The sequence below is a fragment of the Cyrtonyx montezumae genome, unplaced genomic scaffold (genome assembly GCF_038088225.1).
Source record: "Cyrtonyx montezumae isolate F1298 unplaced genomic scaffold, pur_monq_1.0 scaffold_17, whole genome shotgun sequence".
NCBI lineage: Eukaryota > Metazoa > Chordata > Aves > Galliformes > Odontophoridae > Cyrtonyx > Cyrtonyx montezumae.
In genome coordinates this window covers 13,283,760-13,310,744 of record NW_027071903.1, presented here as the reverse complement: position 1 = coordinate 13,310,744, position 26,985 = coordinate 13,283,760, and the positions used below count along the sequence as shown (strand labels likewise).

Below are 26,985 nucleotides of genomic sequence, written 5' to 3'. Positions count from 1 at the left end.
GATGTTCTAAATATCCTTCATCTTCCTCAATAGCTTGGTACTACCCCCACATCTCTGAAACAGAATGAAACCCTGCAAGCCTCCTGCTCGGCAGCTCCTGCTAGTGCAGGATGTCTGTGTCGGAGAGACCCAATGAGTTCAGCATCTTGTTTTTCCGAACGTTTTCCTATGATAGCTTGAATGCTGACTCTGGATACAGAATGAAGCTGGAAGCAGTGCTGCGTCAACTGCAGTAACTCTCCATCGGTAAAGGCGCTTCTCTGCACTGCAAAAAGCATTTCTCATCGAACTTCAGGAACACTTCCAGTATACACCTCATAAGTGCCCTTCTGAATGAGCTGCCTGCCTTGGGGTTGTATGTAGGGGTCTGGGACGATGCTGCCTATTTCCAAACTTAAGAAAAAGTAAGGCTCGTTAAGTTGAATGAAGTTGTATTTGTTTCTCAGCAACTTCTGCAGAAGTCACCGTGGTATTTTCACAGTGGGCCATGTGGTGCTATGTTAAGGTCAGCTCCTGCCACAGTTATTCCAGTCATACTTTATGATTCTTAAGAATTTTAACACTGGCAAGCAAGGGAGCTATGTTTTCTGTAAGGACACAGATACTAGATCGTTGTGGTTGTTTCTGGGGGCTACTTATTTACCCACTGCAGTTATTTTGCTGCTATATCTTCTCAAAGAGAAAACTAAGTAGAAATTTCAAATGGTTTGCTAACCATGTATGGTATACAGCACATTCTGCGTATACCTGAAAACAGCAGCACATGTTTTAGTTGGTCTGTTTGGGGCAATTTTCATTTTTGCAATACTAACATTTATTCCCACAAAGAGTGTGAAACTCAAGAGGGTCCTTTTTCTCATAAAATTTTGATTAGGAAATGTGGGAAGGTGGTTTCCTTATGAGGCTGTACTGAGGAAGGAATATGGAGCATGCAGCCTGAATTCTTTACTGCCTTGAGAGACCTATGCACATAGATAGCAAAGCATTTAGTTAGGATTCATTATATGCTAACAGAGAAGGTATTAATCATTATATTTAATTTCTGAAGTAGAGAGATTGGGACCAATTCAGCATTCAAAAAACAAACAAACAAAAAAAAAAAAAAACAACCAACTGGTTGATTTAAAAAATGAAGAACTAATTTGATGTTGTAACATGTATGTTCTTAAGCCCTCTGTGTTCTGTAAAGCATAGCCTTTGCCATCAGTGATTAAAGTACTAACAAGGAAGAATTATATATTTCAAAGAGAGATGAGGAAGGTGAATTAGTCTTAGTGTTTCCTTGTAAGGTTTAAAAAGGTGAGAGAGGATCTGTTCTCTTGACCACTTCAGCTTCATAAAAGAAAAGAAAATATCCCCACGAATTCAGAACATCACTGCCTGTGTGCGACAGCCTTTGAATAGGCACAGAGTTTTCTCATGAATGCTGAAAGCTGCCAGTGTGCCTCAGAAATATAATATATTTTAGCTATATTTGTTACGATTGCAGTTTTAATTTCCAGACTCCATATCCAGTTTTGCATGGCTGGAATTTCTGGAGCAGAACTTTTCAAGGGCTAGAATTATTTAAAAAGAAATATTTTCATTTTTCACACACAGAGGCCCCATGAGGTTACAAAATCCACAAACCTTTCAATTTTGGGAGTATTCTTTCCTGTCTTTGCAGGAACTTTTCACATTCCTGAATCCAGTTACGGGATTTTCCTCCTAATTGAATCCAGACATAACTCTGGAGTTGTGCATTCTGTCAGTTAGTGCAAATAAGTTCTCTGAAGTTATTTAGTGAGTGCAAATAGGTTTATTTAGCACTGTCTGTGGTGCTGTGTCTCCAGTGTATTTTGTCATACTCAAGCAAAGGGTGCTGTGACTTTCATGTTTCTGTTTTCCAAGAAAGTCACATTTCCAAGAAGCACTCCTGTGTTAATTGCAAAGTATCAGTCAGTTCTACTTCACTGGTTTTCAGGTTACTCTTTGGATGGTGGTTTAGCAACAGAATTAATTGTGTGCATTTTCTTTCTCGGGGTTCCATTGTGTGGCTCCCAGTAGACAGTGCAGTGCTGGTAGAAGCTGTGGCTGGATCAGTGCAGTCCTCTACACGTTCTGTAACTTGGGGCCTGCTCTCCAGAGATCTCTGTGGTTTGGAAGGATATCTTGGGGATGTGTTCTCTTCTGGGAGGTTGGGAACAAGTTACATGGAGCCTTTTTCTCCAAAAGGATGTGTTTCTTTGTAGCATGATAAGATTCTTGTGCACTGCAGCTTGGGGAAGCTGTGGTTGCTTGTGTTGTTTGAAATCATCATTCCGTATAGGGTTCCTTGGCCATTTCTCTGGGCCAACTTCACAGCTACCAGTGTGTTGTTTCATTTTGTTTGTTTCATTTCCTCCTGTTTTAAGAAAAGTGGACTTCATATGTGTAATCCCAAGCTTGACTTGATGGAAAAACTTCACAAGGAGGGAAAATAACTGTTTCTTTTATGTTGTGGGAGGGTAGCATTGCACAACTGTAAAACCACCTGTGCTCAAAACTGACGGTGTTGCTTTCGCTAAAGGTGTTAGGTAAGAAGATGTTGGTTGGAAAAATTATGGTATAGGCAAGTGTGCAAAGTGATGTCAGATTTGCCTGTGGACAGGAGTTTGCCTGCAGAGTTTTACCCTGCACATCCAGTTCTGTTTACTATTTTAATCTGTTGTGAATACTGATGAAATGCTTTTGCATTTTCAGCCCTAGATTGATGAAGCCTTCAGCAGATTAAAATCCACTGCAGTGTTTATTTCATGGGAGAATAAAGATCTGATAGTATGATCACCAGTCCATGTTTACTAGCTTTCTGTATGTATTGGTGAGTGGGGCTTTCAATAATGTAATGCAAAGGATAGCTAACACAGTAGAAAAATCAGTTGTGTTTATTATACTGAAGGCAATCTGATAGGAGTGCCATCTGCAAGTGTCTATGAGACTGGTGCATAGTTATCACCTATCATTGCAGAGATGCCAAATAAAAAATTTATGATGAAATGTTCATATTGCTCCAAATTTGAAATTATTTACTAGGAAAAGAGTTTTAGCTTTGTACTTCCCTGCTAAAATTGGCTCTGGACCTACTGCTGGCATCTTTGCTTGGAAGCATCCATACCTCTTCAGAGCCCAGGCATGAGGAACGGTGAAAACAGCCCTTCATTCCATTCTCACCTCTAAAAGTCAGTTTGGATTGGAATGTGAAGAAATGTAGATTCAGATCTTGAAAGGAATATCAGAAGCTCTGAAGTTGTCAGTTCCTTGATGACTTAATTTGTGATTTCATATGATGATTTTGTAGATTTCAGGGTTTACATTTTTCTTGAGTCTTTTTAATACTTGGTTATGTTTTAGAAAAGCATGCTTGCCTCAGGATCATTCGTATGATGTGCTGAGTTGATTGTAGGTAAAGTGATGAGTACCTCCTGGGAGCATGACTCGGTGGTGAAAAGCATCAGTGTATGCTGAAGAGTAAATGGTTTAAAAAAGGATATAAAGTAGACTTGATTTGAAGTCTTCAGTTTAATATAACCACATCAGCGTGCATGATGATATGTAAAACTAGCCAAAATAATTTGGCAAAATAACATGGATAGATACCTGCTGGGTGTTTCATAAAATGCTTTATGGGGTTAAGCAGGAAATGATTATGTGGTCCAGTTTAGGCTAATCTGCAGGTTTTTGGCTCCAAAACATTTTAGAACATGTGACATAAATCCGGATGTACTGCTGATTTCCTATGCCTGTAGCAGATTTTCTGTGAGATTTAGAGACAATAACTGTCTAAGCCCTAGATACCTAATTTCTTTGTTTTCTGCAACACTGTCTTGGTTATTTTTAGATGCTAATATTTGTGACACACTGGCAGTTCTTGCTGGTTGTCTACCAGTCAGTGTGTGTCCACTTACCATTTTGAATTTCTGCTTAATTCAATGACACAATTTTTAAATTCATACTGGCTATATTAAATAAAGTTTTATATAAATGCCTCTATGTATTTACTCAGAGATATTATATAATAAATGAAATTAATTAAAATGATTACATGGCTTTCCATCTCAAATACTTCTAGGTAAAACTCCCTTATACTGGAAGGTAGAAGAGGCTGTGTAGTGTTTATTGATAGCCAAGATACTGAGATTTAAATAAAAAAGATCTATTTAATAATTTGTGATTTCACTTAAGATAGGAATACAGCAGATCAAGCACAGACTCTGCCATCGTGCTCCCAATTTCTCATTTTTCTGTCCATAATACAGAATATATAGAGTATATGAAAGCAATTCTTGATAGAGATGTGCCTCGTTATGTATAGTGACATGGTATTGTTTCTAGAGAGTTTGAACTTATAAGTTGCAGGTAATGGCTAGCTTCTCTCTGCCAGCTTCTCTTTTTGGATGACTGTTTAGTTGTTTACTTGAGAAACAAAGCTGAAAGAGCAGAAGAGTAAAGAGGAGATAAAAACGTGGTGAAACTGAAACAAAATCTGTAAAGGTGTGCTTTGATATATTATGCATTTCCTCAGTGGGTTTGTTTAAAACAAGAGCCAAAGCAACACCTGGGAGTTGAGGATCTGTGTTGGTGTCCTGTCTTTGGGTTTGGCTCATACTTCTTCAGCTTCAGTTTGTTCCTAAATTCAAAAATGCTGCATGAAAGGGAGAGGAACTGAACCTTACTTATCTGACCATAGAAGTAAGTCAAAATCATATGTTGATAATCAGTGATGTTAGAGAGGGAGGATTGTAATTGTAAAAATTGATGAAATTATTATTATTATATTTCCTTGAATACAAGAAAAAAAAAAGGTCCATACAGAGTAGCAATGAGGATTTTAAAAAGGCTTGAAAACAAACTACTTTGACCATAGGGGTATCAACAGGAGGTAGGCTGTCCTGTTTCTTACTTTTGAGCTGTTGTAGAGAATTATCAGTGGCCTTGAAAAGGGCATGTTTTGTAATGGAAAAAAAGAAAAAAATCATGAAATTGCAAGATGGGAGAATTTAATGAGCCTTGTCTAGTCCTCAAATAGAGAGAAGTCATCACTCTCTTTCCATAGAAAATTGAGTTCAACAGAGCATTGGCCACAGAGAGAAAGCAGACTGAGTTTCTTCCTTCTGTACTCAAGGCTTGCCTGGCTAAATTACTTTGGCTTGGCTTGCCTAAAGAAATAGTTAGCTGCTGTCCTGTGGCAGTGGGCTCTACTGTGGTGAGATTCAGTGTGGGAGTTAAAAAGGAGAACAGTGGTGAGAGACAGTGGCCAGAATCACCTAGTATAAATGCAGCCACAGGGGAAATAATGTCTCCATGACTTAACTGACTGTAATGTGACACTGGGTGGAAGAACTGTGGTTGAATTTCCTAATTCCTTGGCTAGTGTTGATCAGAAACTCGTTGCAATAGAGATGCCCACTCTTCATTTTTGTCTAGTCTCCAAATACAGAAATGCAGAGCTGCTTTCTAGCTTCAGTCCTTTTGGCATCAGAGTTATGGTGGTTGTAATGGGCATGGGGAAGACAGAATAAGGCTGTGGGGCAGTCCATGGTTAAAGCAGTGTTTACGAACCCCCCCAAATAAGCCCAGTCAGATATCTTAATATTGTGAATTCCTGTCTGGTAGAAGGGGAGACCACCTCCAGATAACTCCAGGGACATGCTGCCAAGCTCCAGGCTAATACAGATTAAAACAATTATCCTCTTAATTTTTTAACTTTATTTTGGCAATACTCTGAGGTTTTTAGCTGCCAAGTGAGTTAGTCACTCAGGAGTAGTTCTGAGAAGTCCTAGTGGAAAGCACTGGCCAGTAATAGAGAGCAGAAAGCTCATGAGATTTCTGTTCTGTCATCCTCCAATTTATTGTGCAGACAGTCTGCAGCCGTGTTAGCAAGGGAAATGTGGAACCGCAGTGACGTGCAGCCTTTCATTCTGGTCTTTTTCAGAGTGGCTTGTTGGTTGTCAATCTGGGCATGGGCAAGTTGGCTGAAGCCTTAAAATGGGGATTTGCAAAAAGAGGTGAAAGGATGATCCAGAGGTTCCACAAGTGGGCAATGAGGATAAAGCTTTCCTAGTGTTTGTTAGGCTGATGTAGAAGCTGCTATGGCCTGTTGAGTGGTTGCTCACTCAGCTATTGCAGCTAAGGACAAACAGACTACCGAGTCCTGAAATTGCAAATTCTTGGTTGTTATCTCCAGCAGTGCTAGCAAGGAAGACCAAATACTTGTGATTTTATGAGTACATTTTCCTCTGTACAGAATATGGTGTATTTTATGTTAAAAACTTGTTACATGCTGAGGTTACTAAGATTGATTAGCTTTCAGTTATTTTTTTCCCCACCTTCAGATTGTTATGCTGTTTTTGCTCTCACTTCTGTTTTAAGTGGCAGTGCCAAAGGGAGATATATTGTAAGTAACAGCATATGAGGCAAGCTCTGCTATTGCAGAAACTTTCTTGGCTGCTTTTGAGATGTTTCCGGCTCTGCTTGACCCTGCCTTATATTTCTGGCAATCTCAGCATCATTGTTTTTTCTTGCTTTGGGGGGATTATTTCAATTCAGTTTTGCTGTCCTTACTACAATTTGCTACCTTGAAATACATTAGCACTTAGAGCTGTAAACTGTTCTGAGAAGGCTAAGGGCTTTGTAGGAACGTGGGGCCATAACATCTCTTTACATATAAGTTGCTCAGTTCTATCATAGAAGTGATAGAAAAATTAACCTAGTTTTCTAAATAAATCCAGTACAACATTATATCCTGGAGTAATGTTGTCCATCCCTTGACAGGTCTTTCACTGTAATGTACTACTGAATTTCTAATTCCAAATCATACAAGGATGCATGGCCATGAGAAGTGTCAGTGTAATTTAATTTTATTTGTATCATTGCCATTTCAGATCTGGGACATCGTTTTCTGGATTTTCTTTCCTTTCTTTTTTTTTTTTTTTAAAGAGAAACATTCCATCAAATGTGAAAAGAACACCTTCTGTTGCCCAATGTATAGCAGAAAGCCTAACCAAACAAAAACTCAATGATATAAAGAACAGAAAAATAAAACAAGTTAAACAGTAATACTTGACTTCTGTGTATAATGCATTGACTTAAAAAATCTGAGTCGTTCTGTCTGTATAGACAAGTGATAGAGTAGTAACAAAGTGCAGGAAGCAAATTGCTAAGTTGAACTAAGGCATTAAAATAAAAAGTACTTTAAAACAATACTTTAATACAGTTTCTTGCCATGATTCCATCATGCATCAATACAAATCAAATCCCGAGGCAACCTGTGCCTTTGACAGTCTTTCTGTATCATTATGTAAATAAATGGAAGTAATGATCAAACTCGCAAGAGGGTTAAAAACATTAAGACAAACCATCTATTTATAAAAGAGCTGTATTTAAAAACAAATATTAAAAAAAAAAATCAAAGTGCACTGCTGGTACATCTTACTTGAGGCTATTTGAGATGTATCTAACACAGGGGCCTGATCCAGTCTCCAATGGTTTCAATGCTTCCTTCAAGCACCAGGGAAATAAAGAACCGTGCGTGTTCTGTCACTGGCATTACTCTGACTAGCACAAAAACTGAAAAATTGTACCAGAATATATACGTAAACATCTTTTGTATGCTGAGGAGGCAAACGCTTTTAAATTATCAGATGTGTACAGTACTGGTACTTAATGTTTTGGTGCCAGTACCAGACTGGTCCAGTAATTGACATTCAGATCTATTTCTAATTACAGATAAGGTATATAACAAAAAAGTAAATATTTGGTTATTAATATATTCTACAGTTCAGCAACCCAACCAGTCAGAACTTATCTTGCCAATTTTAACAATCTTCAAACTCTTGTCTTCCATTTGTAGATAGTACTGGTCTTTGAAAAAGTAGGTGTACCCTGTGAAGGTAAACAAAACGACATACTCGATCAGTTATAGAGCACAAAATCTTTGATCAAAGCTTTTTTGTTTGATTTCAGAAATCACAATGGACTACAAGAGTTATTTCTGAAATATTACACACGTTAAAAATATGTTGTGATTTTTTATCTTTTTTTTTTTAAACCATTTTGTGAGCCAAAACTTCCTGGGCAGAAATATTTGCTGTCAAAATTGACGTTGAAGCAGTAATCAAGTTGGGACTCATGTGACGTTAGTGTTGCTTCCACATATTTACACTCATCTGTGCAATATAAGAGGCCGTGTGAAACCTTGGGCCAAGTTCTCAGCTGCAGTCGCTAGGATAAAATATAAATAAATAAATAGAAGGGGAAGAGAGGGAGGAAAATACCACCTGTTTGTGCCTGTGATCAAGGGAATATCTGGTATCTAGTTGTGGCTGTGTGAGAAGAGGATGAAGCAGAAGTGGTGCTGTGTCTGCATGCCTGAAGGACAGTCAAGAAGTTGGGAAACTTTCAAGCAACTGGGCCTGGCCTGATAGTGCCCTTTGGCATAAAGGCATCCTATGCCTTAGGTGTCGTATGGCAAAGGCCACTTATTTGCTCTCTCAAGCTATGCAAGATAGTTGTCCAGCAAGCTGATTTTCCCCATGCCAAGATTGATGTCAACTTGTCACAGATTCAGATGCAGGTTTTCTTTAGTTTTTCGAAGTGACTGTGTCAAGGGTAACTCTTCTTCATTTATGTAACAGCCTGACATTTGTCTGTCGTTTCTAGATCAGTACAGCATAGCGATGGAAAGCACTAGGATGCATTAAGACACTTTCACAAGGCATATATGGCCTTATTGCAGTTACTATTTTTAAGAAAACAGCAGGAAAGAAAAGGGATAAAATTCTACTAAAGAATTTTGTCTCTTGCCTTGTTAATGTTTGCAAAGTGTTCAATATCACAGAAGTGACTGACACAAAAGAGTAGCAAACTGAAATTGAAATAAGCTTTGCGAAAAGAGGTATTAGGGAAACGATTGTTATTTGTTTGGATAAAGTTATTCCAGTAGAGGTTGTGTTCTGTAAGTGTTTCATTTCAAAAAGCTTCAGCTGCGAGCAGCAGGGTGTAGTTATCAACTGAGGCTCAGTGGAAAAATATAGACAAAGTTTATTTGAACTAGTAGCTTGCAAATCTGAATGGCAATTTGGCTCTTATTTATTGTCCACAAGACGTTAAAGCGTCTGGTGTCACAGGAGACAAATAAAAGAGTTAGTGACTTAAATCAGATTATAGCTTACCACTGTCAGTGAGACCCAGGACAGCATCGAGGTTATCTGGAACTCCGTTCCAAGAATCCGCAATGAATTTGGGGGATGCAAGCTCCATTTTTTTCTTTTCTTCGTTGTACCTGAAGTGAAATATATCCATACATTACAAATCTGTATTTAACGTAAAAATTTAACTTAATTTTTCAGGGAGTCCTCGTGTGATTGTGCAAAGCAGTCAAATAGGAAAGATAGCTGAGATTGTTTCCATTTCATTATTCTCATTCCTGATAAATTTTATACCCCGTGGATTCTCTTCTTCTGGAAATGCAGTTCTCACTGAACTGAGACTTTGCCAAGCAAAACGTTTTTCACAGTGTGGCTTCAAAATTCCAAATTCTGGGAAAGGCGACTGTTTTCAAGCAGCAACCAACATAGGAAAGTGTTAGATTTTAATGTGGAGTGACTATTAAAAACATCTTACTGGAAATTTTGTGCTTGTAGACCACTTAATTGATGATAGTTACTAAATTATGTTACTTTCCTTAACTTCTCCTTTAAAAACTCTGTTATTTTCACACCATTTTTTTTCTCTTTGTGACAGTCAAAAGGCCACGTTAAAAAATATATTCATTTCTTTAAAAACAATGGCTTTCATGCTATACTTTGAAGATAAAACCTCATCTGAACCAAATCCATATAGCTTTAAGAAATCTGTAGCTACTTTGCAGTGTCCTTCAAAAGTGAGCAGACCTGCATGTATCTGCAGCTCCAGATGGCCAGTGGCTCTGTGGAAGATGCTTCCCCCTTTTCCTGACTTGAAGTTCGATGTTAGTACTGAGTTGGAAAGTGGAGATCGCCCAAGGAGCAGTGACAGACTGCGTTCTGGCTTCCAGTGTATATGTCAGTCACTCACTCAGTCGAGTCAGTCACTCTAGCAGCCTCTATTAAAACTCAGCAGATTTCAGAGAGGTCTTCTGTGACTAACACTGGCGGGGGAGAAGTGTTTATGGTCTTTCTTTCTTACTTTCTCTTTCCCTCATTACTATATGAAAGTACTTGGATTGTATCCTAAGGTACACTGGTTCGAATGAGCAGCGCGTTGGTTAAAAACGATTTATAGAATTAATTTAAATTGCTTCCTAAGTTTTCTTCGGATATTTAAAGAAAATATAGTTTCTTGCTATGTAGCTTTAAAACTTCAGATGAGAAATATGAGTTAGATCCTCTTCCTCTCCCTCAGTTTGCTCAATATTGTTATAGTAATACTAAAATAGCTTGAACCTGGAGGAAGGAAGAGAAGAAGGCTTACAGAAAATCCATTTAAATCAAGTGTGATAATAGCAAGGAGAGTACTATGGTATGTAACTAATAGGATTCTGTGGCAGAGTCCTTGTATAAAATAAAACAGACTCAAATGTTATTGTGTCTGTGTTAGATGTATCTTTTCCTCAGATATTTTGATTTCATCTTTAAACATTTAAAAAATTTTAAAGTTAATTTTAAGTGATTTTAAAAATCACTTCAGATTGTTCTTAGTTCTTAATAAATTATTAATTCTGCAGTGACTGCAGTTGATATGGTACTTTGGTAGGAATACAGTGTGTGGCTAGAATGATGAATTACCTGGGGGCTGTGGAGTGCAGTTAATCAAGACAGTGTTTGGTACAGACTGGTAGTTTTGCTAACTCATAGTTTGGTTGGAATCACAACTATTGCAAATGACTGTGAGAACTCCTTGAGTTCATTTAACAGGATGATCCCTGTGACATTATAAAGCAAGTAAAGCTCTTTAGCTTTTAAGTTTTCATTTTTCCCCTTAATGGGTTGTGCAGGTAGACATCCAGGTGGGTCTTGAATATCTCTGTAGAAAGAGATTCTACAGTCTCTCTGGGCTACCTGTTCCAGAGCTCTGTCATAACGGCAAGAGTTATGATTAAGGGCAATTGTGAAATGATGTGTTATTTACTTACAGGAATCCCCAGCCATTAGGCTGTAAAAAATATACTAATCAAATTTGTTAATAACATGAAACTAATTTTCATGTAGAATGGACTCAGTTATACTCTCTTTTATATTTTCACATAGACTGTGTCTCAGAAGGGACTCTTATAGCTTGGAGAATCTTTTTGTGGTTGATGTTACTGATTTTTACGTTTTCTCTGCGCTGTCAGTTTATGAGTGGTTCAGCTTTCAGCCCATTGCTTAATGGCTGCATTCCTGGAGTGAAGTCCTGTTCCTGGAAGAGATCTCTGATAGTGAAAGCTAGAGTTAGTGCTTCAGTTCTGGTCTCACCCTGTTCTGATAGGCAGCATCCAGTTGCTCAAGGCACCAAAGTGTCTGCTCTTTAAAACGATCTTTTCTGCCACACCTTTCCTAGTGGTTAAGATAGTGAAATTCTATTAAATGCATTTAGTACACACTTTGTCAGGCACCATGTAAGCTGTTTATTTCAAACACATTAGTCTTCACACATTTTGAAGACATTTCTTTCCTCATCTCTGTCTGATATCCTTCCTGCACAGTGTTTTTGCAGCAGGTTACTGGCCAGCTCAATTGCAATCTGAATGCCCTGAAATTAACTTTGATAAACGTAGTTCAGTACCCAGCTGTGCCACAGGTTGCTGTACAACCTTACGCAAGTTCATGCATCTTATTTCCCTGCTTAGAAATAGGCCCTCACTAGCCTTACTTATCTAAAACAAAAAGCCTTTGATGAAATTGTTGATGCTTATACTTACACAGTTAGATCCCATACAGGGTGTGTAGTCTCCATCGCAACCTAAGAATTCTTTAGATACTAAAATGGTGTATGAGTTTAGTTGACTGTTACATCATATTTTGCATCTTAGACATCTTAGGAACCCTACCCCAAATATGCATGTACAGACTTTTGTGAATATTTGTGGTCTTATTTGCAACAAGACATTCTTGTGATGTACTGGAAACATGAAAAAGATTGCAAAGATTTTCAAAGCAAATGGAAGCCTAGATTGTTCCTGAAGTACTAACAGACTTTTCTATGGTTTGTTCAGATCTCCTCAGTGCCAACTCAATTAGTAAACAAATGTGTTAGCAACTGGTACATCAGCTGCCAATAGGATTGCAGTCATCTGCAGTGTGTTATATTAGTCACAGGTTGTTCCTTTTGCATGCAGCACCTTCAAACCTGTTGGCTTAGTGCAAGAATTTCAAAGGCAATCCAGTTTTTAGCTTCAGATGACTGGTGATCACTGCAGTGTTTAGGAAGTCCTTTCAGAGCTTTCTTGCAGCAGTTTTGAGCTGACAAGAGGGACAACATGCACCTCTTAAGAGCCTGGGACTGACATGGGATGGTTGCTCAGATTCAGGGCTTAAGATGAATTGTTGTTAGTGGTGGGCAGTCTGATGCGGACACCCAGATCTCCTCTTCTCTTGGAAGCTGTTACCTCAATTACACGCTAATCTCCTGCTGTGTATGGAAGCTCTCTTTTGGCCATATCCCTGATGTTGGAATACTCTCTCACCACCCTCGCTCAGCACCACTCAGTGCTGTCCCAGCAGCCCTCATTTTGAGTTGGCCAGGGATGAAAACCCTGAGCTTGATTCTTGCCTCCCAAACCTGAACGTGCATTCAGCACTAGCGGTACGAACTTGTCTAACAGCATACCACCTCTTCCATGTCTCTTACTTCCAGTATCTGTCTCCAGAAAAAATATATGTCTTCTTGTTTCTGCCCCAGTTGAAAACTGCATCGACGCGTTGCACGTCAGGGGGTAGTCCCAGGCTGGTAAGTTTCTTTGGATAGCCCCTATCCAAGTTGCTGGCTGTATAAACCCAGTACTCATTTCCTAAGAAAGGGAAAAAAATGAACTGCTTATCAATCAGGTACAGAGGAATATTTCTTCTTTTATACTTGGATATGGCAGTTTTTATTGTACTCACTATAATACTAGTCTTTCTAGTAATTTTTTTTTGTCTGTGACATGCTAAATTAGAGTGCAGATGTACTGAGATCACAATCTCTATTTTTGCCTCTCAGTAAAATATGTCATTGCAATGTGCTTTTGCTTTCTATTTCTTGTCTGTTTCATTTTTCTGAACTCTGAGCCAAAGAGATTGCCTAAAGTACAGCTCTTAAAAAAAAAAAAAAGGTATAGTTTGGGTATTGCAAAACAAGTAGTTAGTATTTGGTCATTTTTGGTATGATAAAGGTCGTCTGAAACCAGATATGGGTCAAATGCAGAAACTCATTTTCACCCTCTGTTTTTTTTATTCATCAAATTGCTTCCTTGGTTTGTTTTCTTCAGCAACTTTATTGAGCTGTCACCAGGAAGCTTTTGCCCAGAATTCATATTGGTGTTGTCTTTTTTCTCATATGACATTTTCTAATTTCTCTCTAAATACGTTGTGGTGCAAGAGGTCTGTTTCTGCATTCCTTACACGGATTTGTGACTTACTTGGTAAACACCTAATTAGGTTTACTGAAGGCCATGGAAAGTCTCGTTTATGAAAGGATATTTCCTGGACTCTGTGATGCAGATAGTGGGAAGGAGTTATTTAGCATGAGAGAACTATAAAGTGTAGCACTTGAGCTCCTGAGAAGTTGTCGCTTCACCATCCAGAAGCACAGGGTGGTTCTCACTTGCAGGTATTTTGAGATAGCTAGGTTACATGCAACTTTCAACCCAGGCTTTGGTCTGAATGGTTCTTATTTAAAGAAGGTTATATATATATACATATATATAAAAATATATTTCTGGAAAATATAAAGAAAGGGAGAGAGATGCACATGTAATAGGATTATGTTTAGTATATGCAACTTTTCAAGTGTTTTGACTTGGCTGAAATAAAACATCTTAATGCTTTTTTTCCTCCCATGTAAACTAAAGGAAATAGCTTTTGAGACATATGGAATAGATTACCATTACTCTTTTCCATCCTGTACAGAAAACGTACAGGAGCATGGGCCATGTGGTTTTTATATGATTGGAGATGTTTAGTCATGTTTTTGGTAGATACTGGAGCCTAGTTTTTGCTGGCTCAGTTTTTCATGTTGAAAACAGCTTCCCAGCTCTGCTAACTTGGCCGGTACAGCTGAACCATGTGTGTGACTTCGGATGGCCAGAGCAGTGCTGCCTAATCTCCTCCCTCCAGTGCAAGGAAGTGAGCACGGCCCCTTGGTCCTTTACTGATGAACCACCAAGGCAGATCCTTGGATGCCAGAGTAGAAGTCAATCTTTGGCAAAGGAGAAAATGAGGATAGGCATGGGAACAAAAGACGTAATATTCCCAAGCAACATGCACAGAGACAATAGTTTATCATGAGAGGACACAGAAAGAAATAGTGCTGGAATGGATGTTGGGTTGCTTTATAGAAACTCTTGCTTAGTCCTGCCTATTGTTGAATGCATCTTTCCAGGTGCTGCTGGCTCCCCTTTGCTGTAGTGGGAGCTGCGTGCTGTTAAGGGCCTTTCAGATCCCACCTTTGTTGCAGTGTCCTCAGCATGGGATGTTTGATATCTGCCACCCGTACCCACTGGCTATGCTCACTCTCAGGCAGGCTGTTCCCTGGCCCAGTTACAACTCAGAGGAACCTGAGCTTGAATGCAGCATTTATGCAAATGCCTAATTACATTTTAAAGCTAAAAACAGTACCTGCAAAAAATACAGCCTTCTCGTCCTGAGGGGACTCGTAGACAGCATCAATTTTCTCTGGCAGATCAGGCCAGAATGTAGCAACAAGTAGGGGACCTGTGGGTTTTCCTCGAGGGTTTACAGTCCTCCACATGAATCTGAGCAGAACACAAAATACTGTGAGGTTTACAATGAACTAATTCACCAGCACATCTGTTTCTCATCATCTCTGGCAAAGGCCACATGTGCAAGTATACACGTGCATGCACACACATTAGCAGCAACACACACTTATAATTGTTTTCTCACAGAGATTGCAAAACCAAATCATTTAGAAATGTATTGCTAAAACAGTTACATAATAAGTTGCATGCTGGACTGCGGATTAAATTGCTTATGCTGATTGCTTTGGAGTTCATGTTGCTTTTTGCATCAGAACAAAATGTATTCTGTGCTTTGATTATACAGAAAACTCATTTAGAGAGCATTTAAACTATTAGATTCTCCTGCTGCTGTGTGTAGAGCAGATGGATGAGTGTTTGACAAAAGCAGAGATCTGGATCCCATGGACTGCTCTTGCAATTACTATTGTAGTGACTAGAGGTTCAAATTTAACAACAGTATATCACTCTGCTTGGAGTGAGCTTGGCTGTAAAAGAATCTGCTAGCTCTAAAAATGCTCATTAGAGAAATTAGATAATTTATTGGATATTTTATGTCTAAGTAGGATCATCGTTTGACTTAAACATTAAAAAGCTGCCATTATATTCAAATGGCAAAGCTGTGTGCTGAGGGCCTTTGGTACTCAAAATGGCACTGCTGTTTCCTCCTCCACAGAACAATCATCTTTTTTCCTCGGCAGAATAAAAGTTTTTCCATTTACATACCATGAAAAGTCAGCAGGCTGGTGGAAACATTCTTGCACCAAGATTGTTGCTATGAAATTCTCAGGTCAAGCAGCTTTCACCATTATTATGTTGCTGAAGATCAAGATACTACAGCCCTATTAGTTTTTTTTTTGCAGAGAATAAGTTGTCATTACCCATTCCTAACTAGAAACATCAAACTTTTCAGAAAGCTAGGAGCTGAAAGTAATTTCTATATTTTAATCCAAAACTTGGAGGATCAGTCCTAAATTCATCGAATAAATTCCTGTGTTTTTATTAACAGACATTTGGCTGTGAACAAACAGTATTAGCTAGGGCAAATAAATCATTTTGAAATGCATTTGCAAGTATAATTAGTTGCCATGTATTGAATTAAGACAGTGTTTGAAATGAGGAACTGTGCAACTGGCAAAGTGCATTGTTTTTTCTCTCTTAATTAAAAATATATATTAATTAATTCAGACACATGGTACTAATAATTAATGTAGTCGTAAGTTAATTTACTCTCATTTTGCAAGCACAAATTTATTTTTAATGTGTGCAAAAATATGTCAGCATATTGGATAATTTTATGTTTAGAAGAGGTGAAAAATAAGGTGTTTAGCTAATTACTCTTATAACAGCTTTATAGTGTATGTGAAATGCTGTAAAAGGTGATGATCACTTGTATTTTGTGCATCTCTTTTTTGACAGAAAAGTAGATTTAATATGATATGAAGTGGAAATTCTTAGAATAAATCTTCCAAACACAGCATTCATAAAAGTAGCTCCTTTAAAAGTGCAGGTTATAGGATTCTTAGTCAAATTTGGAACTGATTTATGGCTGAGTCAGCACTAATAATTGCTATCTGCACTAGTTCCAATCTTGCTAGAGCCAATGGAGACTTGAACACAGGAGTTCTTATTGAAGCACATGTTTTGAGGGACTTGTTGGAATGGAGAGATTTTCTCTTGGAAAGAGAATCTGTTGAAGTCGTATTTCCTTTTGCTTTTGGATTGAGTAAGAAATATTTTTATTTCTACTCCTCTTATTGAGGAAATGGTGAAAATAATTATTTGGCTTTCTCAATTCTGTTTGAAAATGTTAAAATGTTTAAACTCATTCAGGTTAAATTTTAATGTTAGATATATAGAAATTTCTTCTTTATGCCCTGTATTTTACATTCTATTTTAACACAATATTTGCCATTATTTCTTGTAGTATTACTATAATATGCAGTTATACAGAGGGACCAAATTAGCGTGTTACAGTCACATTCTGGTTGCTTTGAAAATACTGTCCCAGTAAAAGGCTCAGGGGTTCTCTGTGTATTCCCATTTTGTTTCTTCGGTTTGAGATGATTTGAAGGAAAAGGAAAAATTCTTTTTCGAGAGAATTCATCTGATCTGAACTCCTTTTTTGCTACTTGCTCCTTCTGCCTGTGTAATGTGACAGTTGGATGCTGGGATTGTTTCATGAATCATAGAAGTCACACGACAAAATAGACATTTTGTTTTTTGAATTCCATAAGTGAGTCATAGTGTTGCTTGCCTGATGTTCTGAAAGCTGCACGACTGACAGGCAAATCTGTTCCAGAGCAAAACAATCAAATGATTGTCTGCTTTTGCAGAATGTTAGATAAGGAGTGAGGCAGATGAACAGATTGTCTTAGTATTTTCACAGTTCTTTGGCTGACTGGATCTGAATGCAAAATACTTCTATTTTGTTCAGATTACAAAGACTAGTGAATTACTCTGCTGATTTAGAAATTGATTTAAAATTGTTCCTTGCTGAAACAAGCCTTGTGTGGTTACTGCTTTACAAAAGCAGAAGTGAGGTGGAGGTCCTGGCTGAAAACCAAAGCCCACAGGTGAGCCAGAGAGTAAGGATGCTGTGAACACTGTGGAACTTGTAAGGATTTTTATTGCTCTGAGAATGTGTTTTTCTTTTTGAAAGCACTGAGATCAGGTGAATAATTTAGCTCTCTGAGCATGCTAGCAGAAGTGAACACTGTTTTTGGCCAACTTGTTAGGCTGTGGTGCTGAGGCCAGCTCTGCAGCTTACTGCGGGAAGGGTCCAGAGACTGGCCTGTCAGTAGAGTGTGACCATTTCTTGGCCAAGCAGGGGCTATCTCTAGCCATTACAGATCACTGGCTTGTAAGGAGCTTGAGCCTGCTTCTGTTGGGGCAGAGGAACAGCATGGGAGTGTATGGCAACTGCTGAGGCACAGCCTGAGCCACTGATTGAACACCTGAAGGAAAGACATGGTCAGCCCTCGGGGCACAGGTGAAGGTAATTCACCTGTGTGACCAGAAGGGGTTGAGCCAGGCTCCACCCCTCTTAGGCCCCATTTAAGGGCTGACTGCCATGGTAGAAAGGTCTCTTGTTGGAGATTCCCTCTCAATGGAGTTTTCCTTTGTGAGCCTTGATCCTCAGAGATGGGTGAGTGCGATTTTTCCCCCCCCCCCACTTCTTTTGTAACATCTACTTGATTGTGCTGGTCATATTTATTGCCATTATACCATTACAGGGAGGTATTACCCTGGGCCCCCTGGACATACTGAACAAATCCTTTTTCTTATAGTAGTTGCAATACAAATGGGGAACGTGACAAATTCCCATTATAACAATGTAGTCATAGCTTCTGTATTGCTGAAGCTTAAAGCAATTCAATTAAAATTATTTTTGATTCCTTGACTGACTGTCAAGGAGCAAAAAGGAGGTGAAATTCAGTGTGCCAGGTTTGGATACTTGTGTGTTTACAAATGTTTGGAGATTGTTTGATTTGGACATGCACACTGAAAGTACTTGGTCCTAGATCTTAAGTTGCTTTGGGATAATGCTCACAGCAACTGAGGATGAATAATTTAAAAACCAGGTGTTGTTTTACAGAAGGGAATGTAGAGCTTTAGAGTACCTCAAGCATGGCGATGCTGAGTCTCATAGTCTTTAGGAGTTGTTCTTCATTGCTGAGTAGCTGGGTAATACAGGGCCTGGCAAAGGCAGTGGAAGCTGCAGCTGTGCAGCTGCCTTGTTTTTATCAGGAATGTGCTCTTTTAGACCAAAAAGGCCTCTCTTGTCTTCTGCCTGGGAGCCTTTGCACTCATGCAGCCTGTCCAAGACATCAGTGTCTGATGTGTAATTATGGCAGATATGTGCCACATAATACTATTATTTAATGATTTAGGATTAAACCTAGATTAAACCATTTAAGGACAGATTTGCTGGCAGATTCCCATAACTCTGTTTGTGCACATAGGAGAAAAACAGATCCTCTGGGCCAGGCCATTGTAATGCCTACACTCAAGTTTTGCTAATACATCATCTCTATGGTGGAGGAGGCATCAGAGATTATTGTTACCAGTTTTGGATAGAGTACTTCTGTTGAGATGTGTTTTTAGAGGTTCAGATTGGAAATTTTCCTGCAATCAGATTGAATCTTTCCTCTGGAGTGCAGATTATGTGGGATGAAATAAGGAAAGATACTGCCTCCAGAACTGGACTTGGCTGAAATCAATGGGTTTTCCAGTGCTGAGTTGCTGTCCTTGTAGAGAAACATTTGGAAATATTTTATGGGGAGTAAATCCTTCTTTGGCAGGTAATAGACCGCATAATGCATCTCTTCCATTGCTAATTTTCTGATTAGCATTACAGATTGGTAGATCTCTTAAGATATGGAAGGGGGTCAGATCTTGTGTGAACATTTAGCAATTGGGATAGATTTCTCAGCTGCTTGACACTTTTGAGCTGGTTGCAACCCTGTAGAATCCTGCAGAGTGACATCAAGATTAATTTTATCTCTTCAGTCTGAAAATTGGGCTGAAGTGCTATGAGAATATGATTTTTTTTTCTCTTGAGATTACTTACATTTTGTTTAGATTTTGGTTATAACTAGTATCAGCCCAGCTGTCATAATATCTTGCCACAGTGCAGACAGAAGCCAGAAGTCAAAAACCACCACAACGCTGCCTAAAACAACTGAGTTTGAAAGTTTCGGAATCTCGAAATCGTTGGAGAGTAGCTCTAAGAGAAGATGAATGTATTTCAGAGTCACTGCTTGTGTGAGCTATCTCACTTGCCTGTAATTACAAATGATCTTTTGGACATGAAGGTGACTGGAAGTAGTCAGCATGGACTGACCTGATAACTTTCTGTGATGAAATGACTGGCTTGGTGAATGAGGGGAGAGGACTCTATGAAAGTTTTTGGCACTGTCTTCATTAAGCTTCTTATAAAGAAGCTGGTGAAGCGTGAACTAGATAAGCAGTGAAGTGGACTGAAGACTGGCTGAACAGCAGGCTCCAGAGGGAACGATCAGAGGTATGACACACTGGAAGGTGTAACAGCCCCAGGCACCACTACTTGCTGATGCGGTGAGGTCCTGGTGACCACTGGTCTGACAGCAAGCCAGCAACGTGCAGAAGGCTGCATTATCTAGCCATAACAAGAGAATATGCCGTTTCTTTCTCCTAGGAGTTGATTAGGACATGTGTGCTTGGAGATAGCAACAGAAGAAAGAATTTGTACTTGATTAGAACTTCCTAGTCTGAGTAAGTTTGATACTTCAGACCCCATCAGTAAACCATTTATCTCACTTACCTGTCTTTGAAGAAAAATATTTCTCCTCTAATTTGTGCAACTCCATCAAATACGATGTCATGCTTGCAGAGCTCTGGGGTAACAGGTCCAAGGGTAGGACGTGGTCCTGGCCCTGGTCCTGGTCCAGGTTCCACATCAGGTGATACTTCTGCAAGAGTGAACAGAGAGGTTCTGGGTATTCTGTTAAGCTGAGATTCAGTGCTGCAGCCGTAACAGAGCATGAATGATCATAATTTATACAAGGGGAATAGCTTTGAGCAAATTCTCAAAGAGGGGAAAAAATTCTAATGAAGTCTTCTAAACAAGGGTGTCTGTGTCCAGCTGTGAAGGCCTTAGCTTCCAGTCCTGCCTGAATCTGCTGTGATGTCATTTGAGGCACTGCATCTTAGTTGTATCTGTCCTGTTTAGATATCTATTTAAGTGAAAGATTCAGGGTTGACTATGTTGGGTTTGAATGTTAACATTAGTTTTTACTTTAGTGATTTGTAGAATGAAGAGAAATGCGCTTTGAAATCCTTCTATTCAGAATTCTCTGCGACTCAGCTGAGAGAGGCATCAAAATGGATTTTTCTTCTTGTAATAAGTGCTAATATTTTGCAGATTATGAAGATATTTTTGAGCAATTTATGTATGATCCTTGTGTCTTTAACACTAACCAAAATGTGCTTTTCAGAACATGATCTTTGTGGCCTGGTTTATTTTGCTTTATTTTTTTGGTTGTTATGAGGCTTATCCCAGATGTGAGGCTGATTTACCATCATAGTTCTGTCTTGACTTTTGATGTGTGAGTAGAGAGCTCTGGGTTAAATTCTGAGCTCTGACAAGGATATGCTGTGCGAGTTTAGAACATTCACTTAACCATGGCCATGTCTCAGTTCCCAGTCTTAATTAAAGCAACTAAGAATAAAGAAAAGAGTTAAATCTATTTTTCTGAGAAAGAAGGTTTCATGTGGTAATCATTTCTGAATTCTTGAATTCTGTGGCATGTAGTTGCTTAAAATCAGGAAGATATCCTGGTAGGAAAGTGTAAAGTGCAGAAAGATAAATGGTATGGATTTTTCTAGACTGCTTAATTGACTGCAGGATATTTTTGCCTCAACAGGGTGGAAGATGGGTAAACAGAAGGGCCTTCAATCATAATTATTTCTATGCATTTTACTGTCTGTGGAAAAAGTAATGAATTTTAAAGATGAGCTTTCCAAATTGGTTTATGCACAACTATAATCTCCCACGTATTATCTGCGAATGTTATTGTGACTACACAACTTGAGTAGTGGGAAGTGATCTCTTTTCCAGCTGGGACAGGAAACAAACCCCTTCCCCTCTTGCAGGGAGTTTTGAGCTAGGAAGATCAGAGTTGTGTAGACAAAAACATGCACGTTGTCTACTTCAGGGTAGAGGAAGGCATACAATTTTTTTGTCCCAGTAAAGGCACTAGGAATTTCGATGGAAAAGTTTGGAATTTGTCAGGGGGTTTGGAGGCTCTTGTTATTGCAGTAAATTTAATGACTCTTCATCCTTAAATTGTGATATTTGTTTAAAGTAAGTTTGCTGGTAGTAACATGAAGCAACCAGGGGAAGAAAGAGGACACTTCTGGCATTTGTGCTATTGGTGCACTATGGCGTATATGATGAGTTCTGACTCCCAAAACTTAACCCATGCCACATACTTCTCTGATGGATTCTGCTGATGTGGGAGAACTTTACCATATAGCTCCTGGATCCCCTTGATGTCATCCTGAGAAAGTCGGAAGTTCTTGGTGTAGGTGTAGATCGGGGCCATGAGAGCTCCTGGGTCCTCAGAGTGCTCTAATCCCATAGCGTGACCAAATTCATGGGCAGCAACCAAGAAGAGACTGTATCCTGGATAAAACAGCACGTTAGTATCAGCTGCCTTGTATCTAAATAAAAAGGCACCAAGCAGGTTAGTCACAGTTTCATTTTCCTTGCCATTTGTCAAAAGTCTCCCACACCTAAACAAAGTAATTAGTATTTACAGCTTTCAGTTACATATGACATACATAGATCCAGAATGGTATTTCATTAGAGAGCTGAAAACTTCTACAGCTGTTGTTGCTGGAGCCTCACATGTAACTCTGAATGCAGTCCTAATACTTCTGTGAAACAAGGAAGTGTAATAAAGTAATAGCTTTTTTTTTTTTTAAGCACAGGAAAATTAAACTTGTGTTCTAGATCTCAAATTGTGAGCATGTTAAACAGGTCTGAATAGTAGTATTAAAAAATCTTTTGTCATAGGAACATTTTATCTATGTCCAGACAGTCTAAAATACAGCTTTTTTTTTTCCTTCTAAAAGAAAAAGAGAAAATAATCAATAACCTGAATCTAGCACTTTTTTTAGATGTCAAATACTTTTTACGGTATTCGTTTCTATAAATGTTACAAATAAGGGCAAGGATTTAACTAACATTAAATACTTGTATTCATTATGTGGACTTAGTAGGGTCCTTGAACTCCCCAGGCCTTTTTTTTTCTTTTTTCCCCCTTTACTCTCTGGCACTATCTGTTCCAAGTGTATTAATTTTTTACATTTTATGTTTGTTCCCAATTTAAGAAGCATCAGAATCTGATTCCTATAGTAAACAAGAGAAATCCTATAGTACATGTGGGTATTGAGTTTGAGAGAAAAATTGGTCATGGGAGAAAGGCTTTGGTGTTTTTTTTTGTTGTTTTGTTTTTCTTGTTCTTGTTATTCTATTTTAGAAATATATTTTCCCACTGCAATTTTAGCAAATCAGTGTTTCAGGCTGACCAACTCTGGAACTTCCTAAGATTTTTCTCAGATTTCAGTGTAAGGGTTTTGCTCAGGTACAGAGTGGGAGAGAAGTACTGTAACCACACAGGAGTGAGATATGAGAAAGAAGTGTGATGTCATCAGTGTCACCAGCTCAGAATGTTGTTCCTGTTGTTTGGCTCTGACACTGTTACCTTGGTCTGGACAAAAGCCCCACTTGCGGTCATCATCATAGCTACTGGTAGAAGCGCACCACAGCTTGCCGTCATTGCGACCTGCACTTGTACAGGAGTCGTATTTATTCCCAAGGAAGATGAAGGGGAATACACAAGGAGCTCCCTCTGAATTTCCACCAACTGTTGACATGGCTGTGAAAATCAACAGGAAAACACAGTGAGAAGAGAACCCATTTATAAGCTTAATCTGATGCATCTTTTCTCAAGCTAAACATTAAAAAGTCAAAGCGAACAAGAAATCTGAGATATTCTTAAAAATGTCAAGAGTAAGAGGATTTTCTTGTTAAGTATTACTTTAAAACTGATACAGAAAAGAGTGGAAGGTCTAGCAATTGCCATTGCCATGTCATTAGTTTTGGTGGGAAGGAGAGGTGCTGGACCAACGTGCACAGCTTTGAGAAAGAAATGGGCAGCAGAGCTTTGTGGAAGAGGACTGCAAAGCAAATATCTTTGTCATTTTAATAATGCGTTTTCTGTTGATTAATGTATCCACAGTTGGCTTAGTGTCAGAAACTCAAAGGGCTATTGAACATCAATTGGTTGCTGGCTGTCACACTGAAATATAAGCTTGCAAAGAAGGAAAGGTCTAGTAGAGAAGTCAAAAGGTCAAATCTGATAAATTGAGGAATGACTTTATGTTGACAGCAGGATGCCTTCTGAATGCATATGGTTTCAAACTTTCTCTATATTTTTAGAACACTGATGCAAAAACTTGCAGAAATTTCCCCTAAAACTTTTCTCAGCTCTAAAATATATGACAATCCATAATAAATGAAAAAAAAATTAATATACGTGTATTTCATTGCTTTGGTCACTGAGACTTTTATCTAGGAGCTTTGAGATAAAGATTCTAGATTATACTTGTTAAGTTGTGGGTTCCATTGCTTCTTTCGCTTGCAGAACTATGCTGCAGATTTTTATCTTAACTGTGTAGTATGTTACAAAGAATTGGATTCTTTATTTTTATTCCTTTTTAAATCATTTGTAAGGTAAGATTGAAGGATTAGGGAAGTATCAGGAAACCAAACACTGATCCAAGTGCATATTTCAGCTGACAGGGACATTTTCAAGACTGGAAAAGCTGGGTGCACTGTGAGCTCTCAGCTGGCAGTTGTACCAGTTGTGGATGGAGATTTATGGCCCACTGTGTGTGAGCACAACTTCACGTTGCCTCGAGTAGATGGCTGTGATCTTAGAACTGCAACTATTAACTTGTTAAGTTTAAATAACGTTGTATGTTGCCTGTATCCTAAAACTGAAAACATGCCAATCTATAAAAAGCTATAATGTTTTTGTTGTTTTGTGTTAGAAAATTCAAGTTAAAAAATATAAGAAAACTTGTAAAGAAAGCAGGTGTTTTATCCTGGCTAAAACATTTTCCTCAGTTCTCCAGAGTTGCTCAGAAGATCCATTAGCTCAAGTTTACCATACTAAACAGGATTTATTTGTTTTCCCCATGTGTAAGTGTTAAAATATTACTTTTTGACAGTTACAAGTTAGAATAAAGCATGAGCAATATTTTGTCATGAGACTTTTCTTTCAGGGTCATTAACAAATTGTAATCCACTCGTAATTATCGTGCAGAGGTAGACATTTAGTCCTGCAGTTCGATGGCTTTTGTGTATCCTAGATAAATCTGGTGTAGTACTATATGTATGCCACATATAGTATCCTTTACACAGATTGCTCATTTTATTTACTTCCTTGGCCACCGGTACTGAAATTATACTTTGCTCGTAGGCTTCTGTACACTCTGGTAAAGATGTAAAAGATAGTTTTGCTACTTAAAACAATGACACATTATACTGTTACACAGATAGTGTTCCTCATACCAGTTTCTGGGCAGAATCCATATTTCTTATCTCTGTCATAGTCTTCGGTGGTTCCACACCATCGGTATCCATCTGTCCTGCCTTCTGTTGTACACTGGTCATAGGACTGGCCTTGAAATTTAAAGGGGAACTTGCATGGCTGTCCATCACCATTGCCACCCATTGTGAAAAGTGCTGTTGAGAAACCAGAGGAGGAAAATATTAAGACATAATGCTCAGAATCCGTGAGAAATCATAATGTGGCAGTGGTGCTGTTTGAGGTCTTGGCAGTGATTAGGTACACACTGTGCAGTGTTCACTTAAAGCCTCTATTTTACACCAGGAAGAGTCATGGATGTGTTTCAGTCTCACTAGTGGGGGAATGAAGAACAGAAAGGAATGACTACAAATAAACTGGAAATTAAGAAAACCCTACAAGGCTGTTGGAATGTGGTGTGGATTGCATGAATCTTTCATAGCTTGTTCCATGATATAAAAAGTTTAATATGTCTTCTTCAAACCATGTTTTGAAAAAGAGATCTGATAAAGTAATTTATGTTCCCTAGTGCTTTGCTGATTAGTTTACCTTTCATCAAAAATGTTAGCTAGGGTGGTCAACTTTGTACAGAGCTGTGGACAGTTTTCCTCATGGCTAAGTTCCACGCATCTTTAAGATGCTATAGCTTGTGCTAGAGTTACGTGGTATATCCTGGAGGCATTTCCATCAGGCTTTGCTTCTTATTTCCAAGCATCCACACAGCTGTGCTCAGGCACTCTCTAGACAAGCAAGACTTTTCCAGCAAAGCTGGACACTTTGGGATCCCTCATGCCTTTTGCTCTGGCAGTGCTCCCAAGCTGATCTTCTGAGGAGTGTATGTACACATACACAAACAGGTCTCCATGGCTCATCTATGTGAGACTTGCAGTTGTCATAGTTGAAGGTGAGTAGGTTAAACTGAGTCAAGAGTTCTGGGACTTGTTTTAGGATTTGAGTAAAATTTCTGGAATTGTATCCAAACTGAATTTCGTGAAAATAAGATAGCTCAGAGCATGCAAAAGATTTGAGTCTCCCTGTCTGGGCCACTCTATCAGCAGGAATCCTCAGTGGTACGATTGTCCCTGTAAGTGCCACGTGCTGGTGGGAAGAAACCTCAGAGCAACAGCCTGGGCACTGAACTCAGACAAAAACACCCTTTGAACTGCCATATACTGTTTCTCCTTGAGATTGAAGTACAACACCTCAAAATGAAACAACTGTGCCAATTCCCAGTGTAAAGAATGCACGGTTTGGCCTTTTTAAGATCCTCAGAAGGATGTCTTTCTCTTCCTCCCCCACTATAAATCCGAAGTTGTAACCCAAACATTATGCAGGAGAGCTTAGCAAGTTGTTTATAACCTTGCTGTTATCATTTCAAATGACCAGATAGCTCTTGTGGCCCCTGTGTCTTTGTGTAGGTTTTGAGGGTTTTATGAGGGTTTTATGTCTTTCCTTAGTCTGCTGCGTTGCTGGGAGGAAATATTGTTTATGAGTAAGCTTTACCTTTTAGAGTAGGAATAAATAAAAAGCCAGGATTATTTAGGGGGCTGAAGGGCAACTGAGAAGGGTTCTGGCAATGGGATATCGTGACACAAATGATTAATTTTGTTTTTTTCCACTTAAATCAGCAATTGGCCACAGAATCAAGGGTATGAACCGCTACGTTACTGAAGTCAGTTCCCATCCCACTGAGGGGAGAACTTGGACCTTGCAGGCCTGGCTCATGTGGGAGAGCATTCTAAACTTCTGATCTGGTCAAGCTTTTCTCTATGTCCTCTGTCTTTGACGTGGAGGCAGCCAGTGTTCCTATCTCTAGGCAAAAGGTGCTCATCAGTGCAATGGCAACACACAGTGTGCCTTCCCAGAAGAGCAGGCTGTTGCAATATTCTGCAATAAAATAGGAAACACATT

At 38.8% G+C, this 26,985-nt stretch overlaps 2 protein-coding genes across 4 annotated transcripts in view; one reads left to right on the top strand and one right to left on the bottom strand.

Annotated features, from left to right (window-relative positions):
* Positions 1–26,985, top strand: part of LOC136046656 (dipeptidase 2-like) — a 472,322-nt gene that overhangs the window by 237,886 nt on the left and 207,451 nt on the right. The window lies entirely within an intron of this gene.
* Positions 7,206–26,985, bottom strand: part of MMP2 (matrix metallopeptidase 2) — a 33,436-nt gene continuing 13,656 nt past the window's right edge. The window contains exons 6-13 of the mRNA XM_065733304.1: positions 25,059–25,232; positions 23,185–23,358; positions 21,945–22,100; positions 20,238–20,385; positions 14,793–14,929; positions 12,826–12,985; positions 9,189–9,298; positions 7,206–7,899 (exon numbers count right to left, since the gene is read on the bottom strand). Of these exons, the coding sequence (XP_065589376.1) occupies positions 7,796–7,899; positions 9,189–9,298; positions 12,826–12,985; positions 14,793–14,929; positions 20,238–20,385; positions 21,945–22,100; positions 23,185–23,358; positions 25,059–25,232 (1,163 nt within the window). The 3' untranslated portion in view covers positions 7,206–7,795. The remainder of the gene's footprint in view (positions 7,900–9,188; positions 9,299–12,825; positions 12,986–14,792; positions 14,930–20,237; positions 20,386–21,944; positions 22,101–23,184; positions 23,359–25,058; positions 25,233–26,985) is intronic.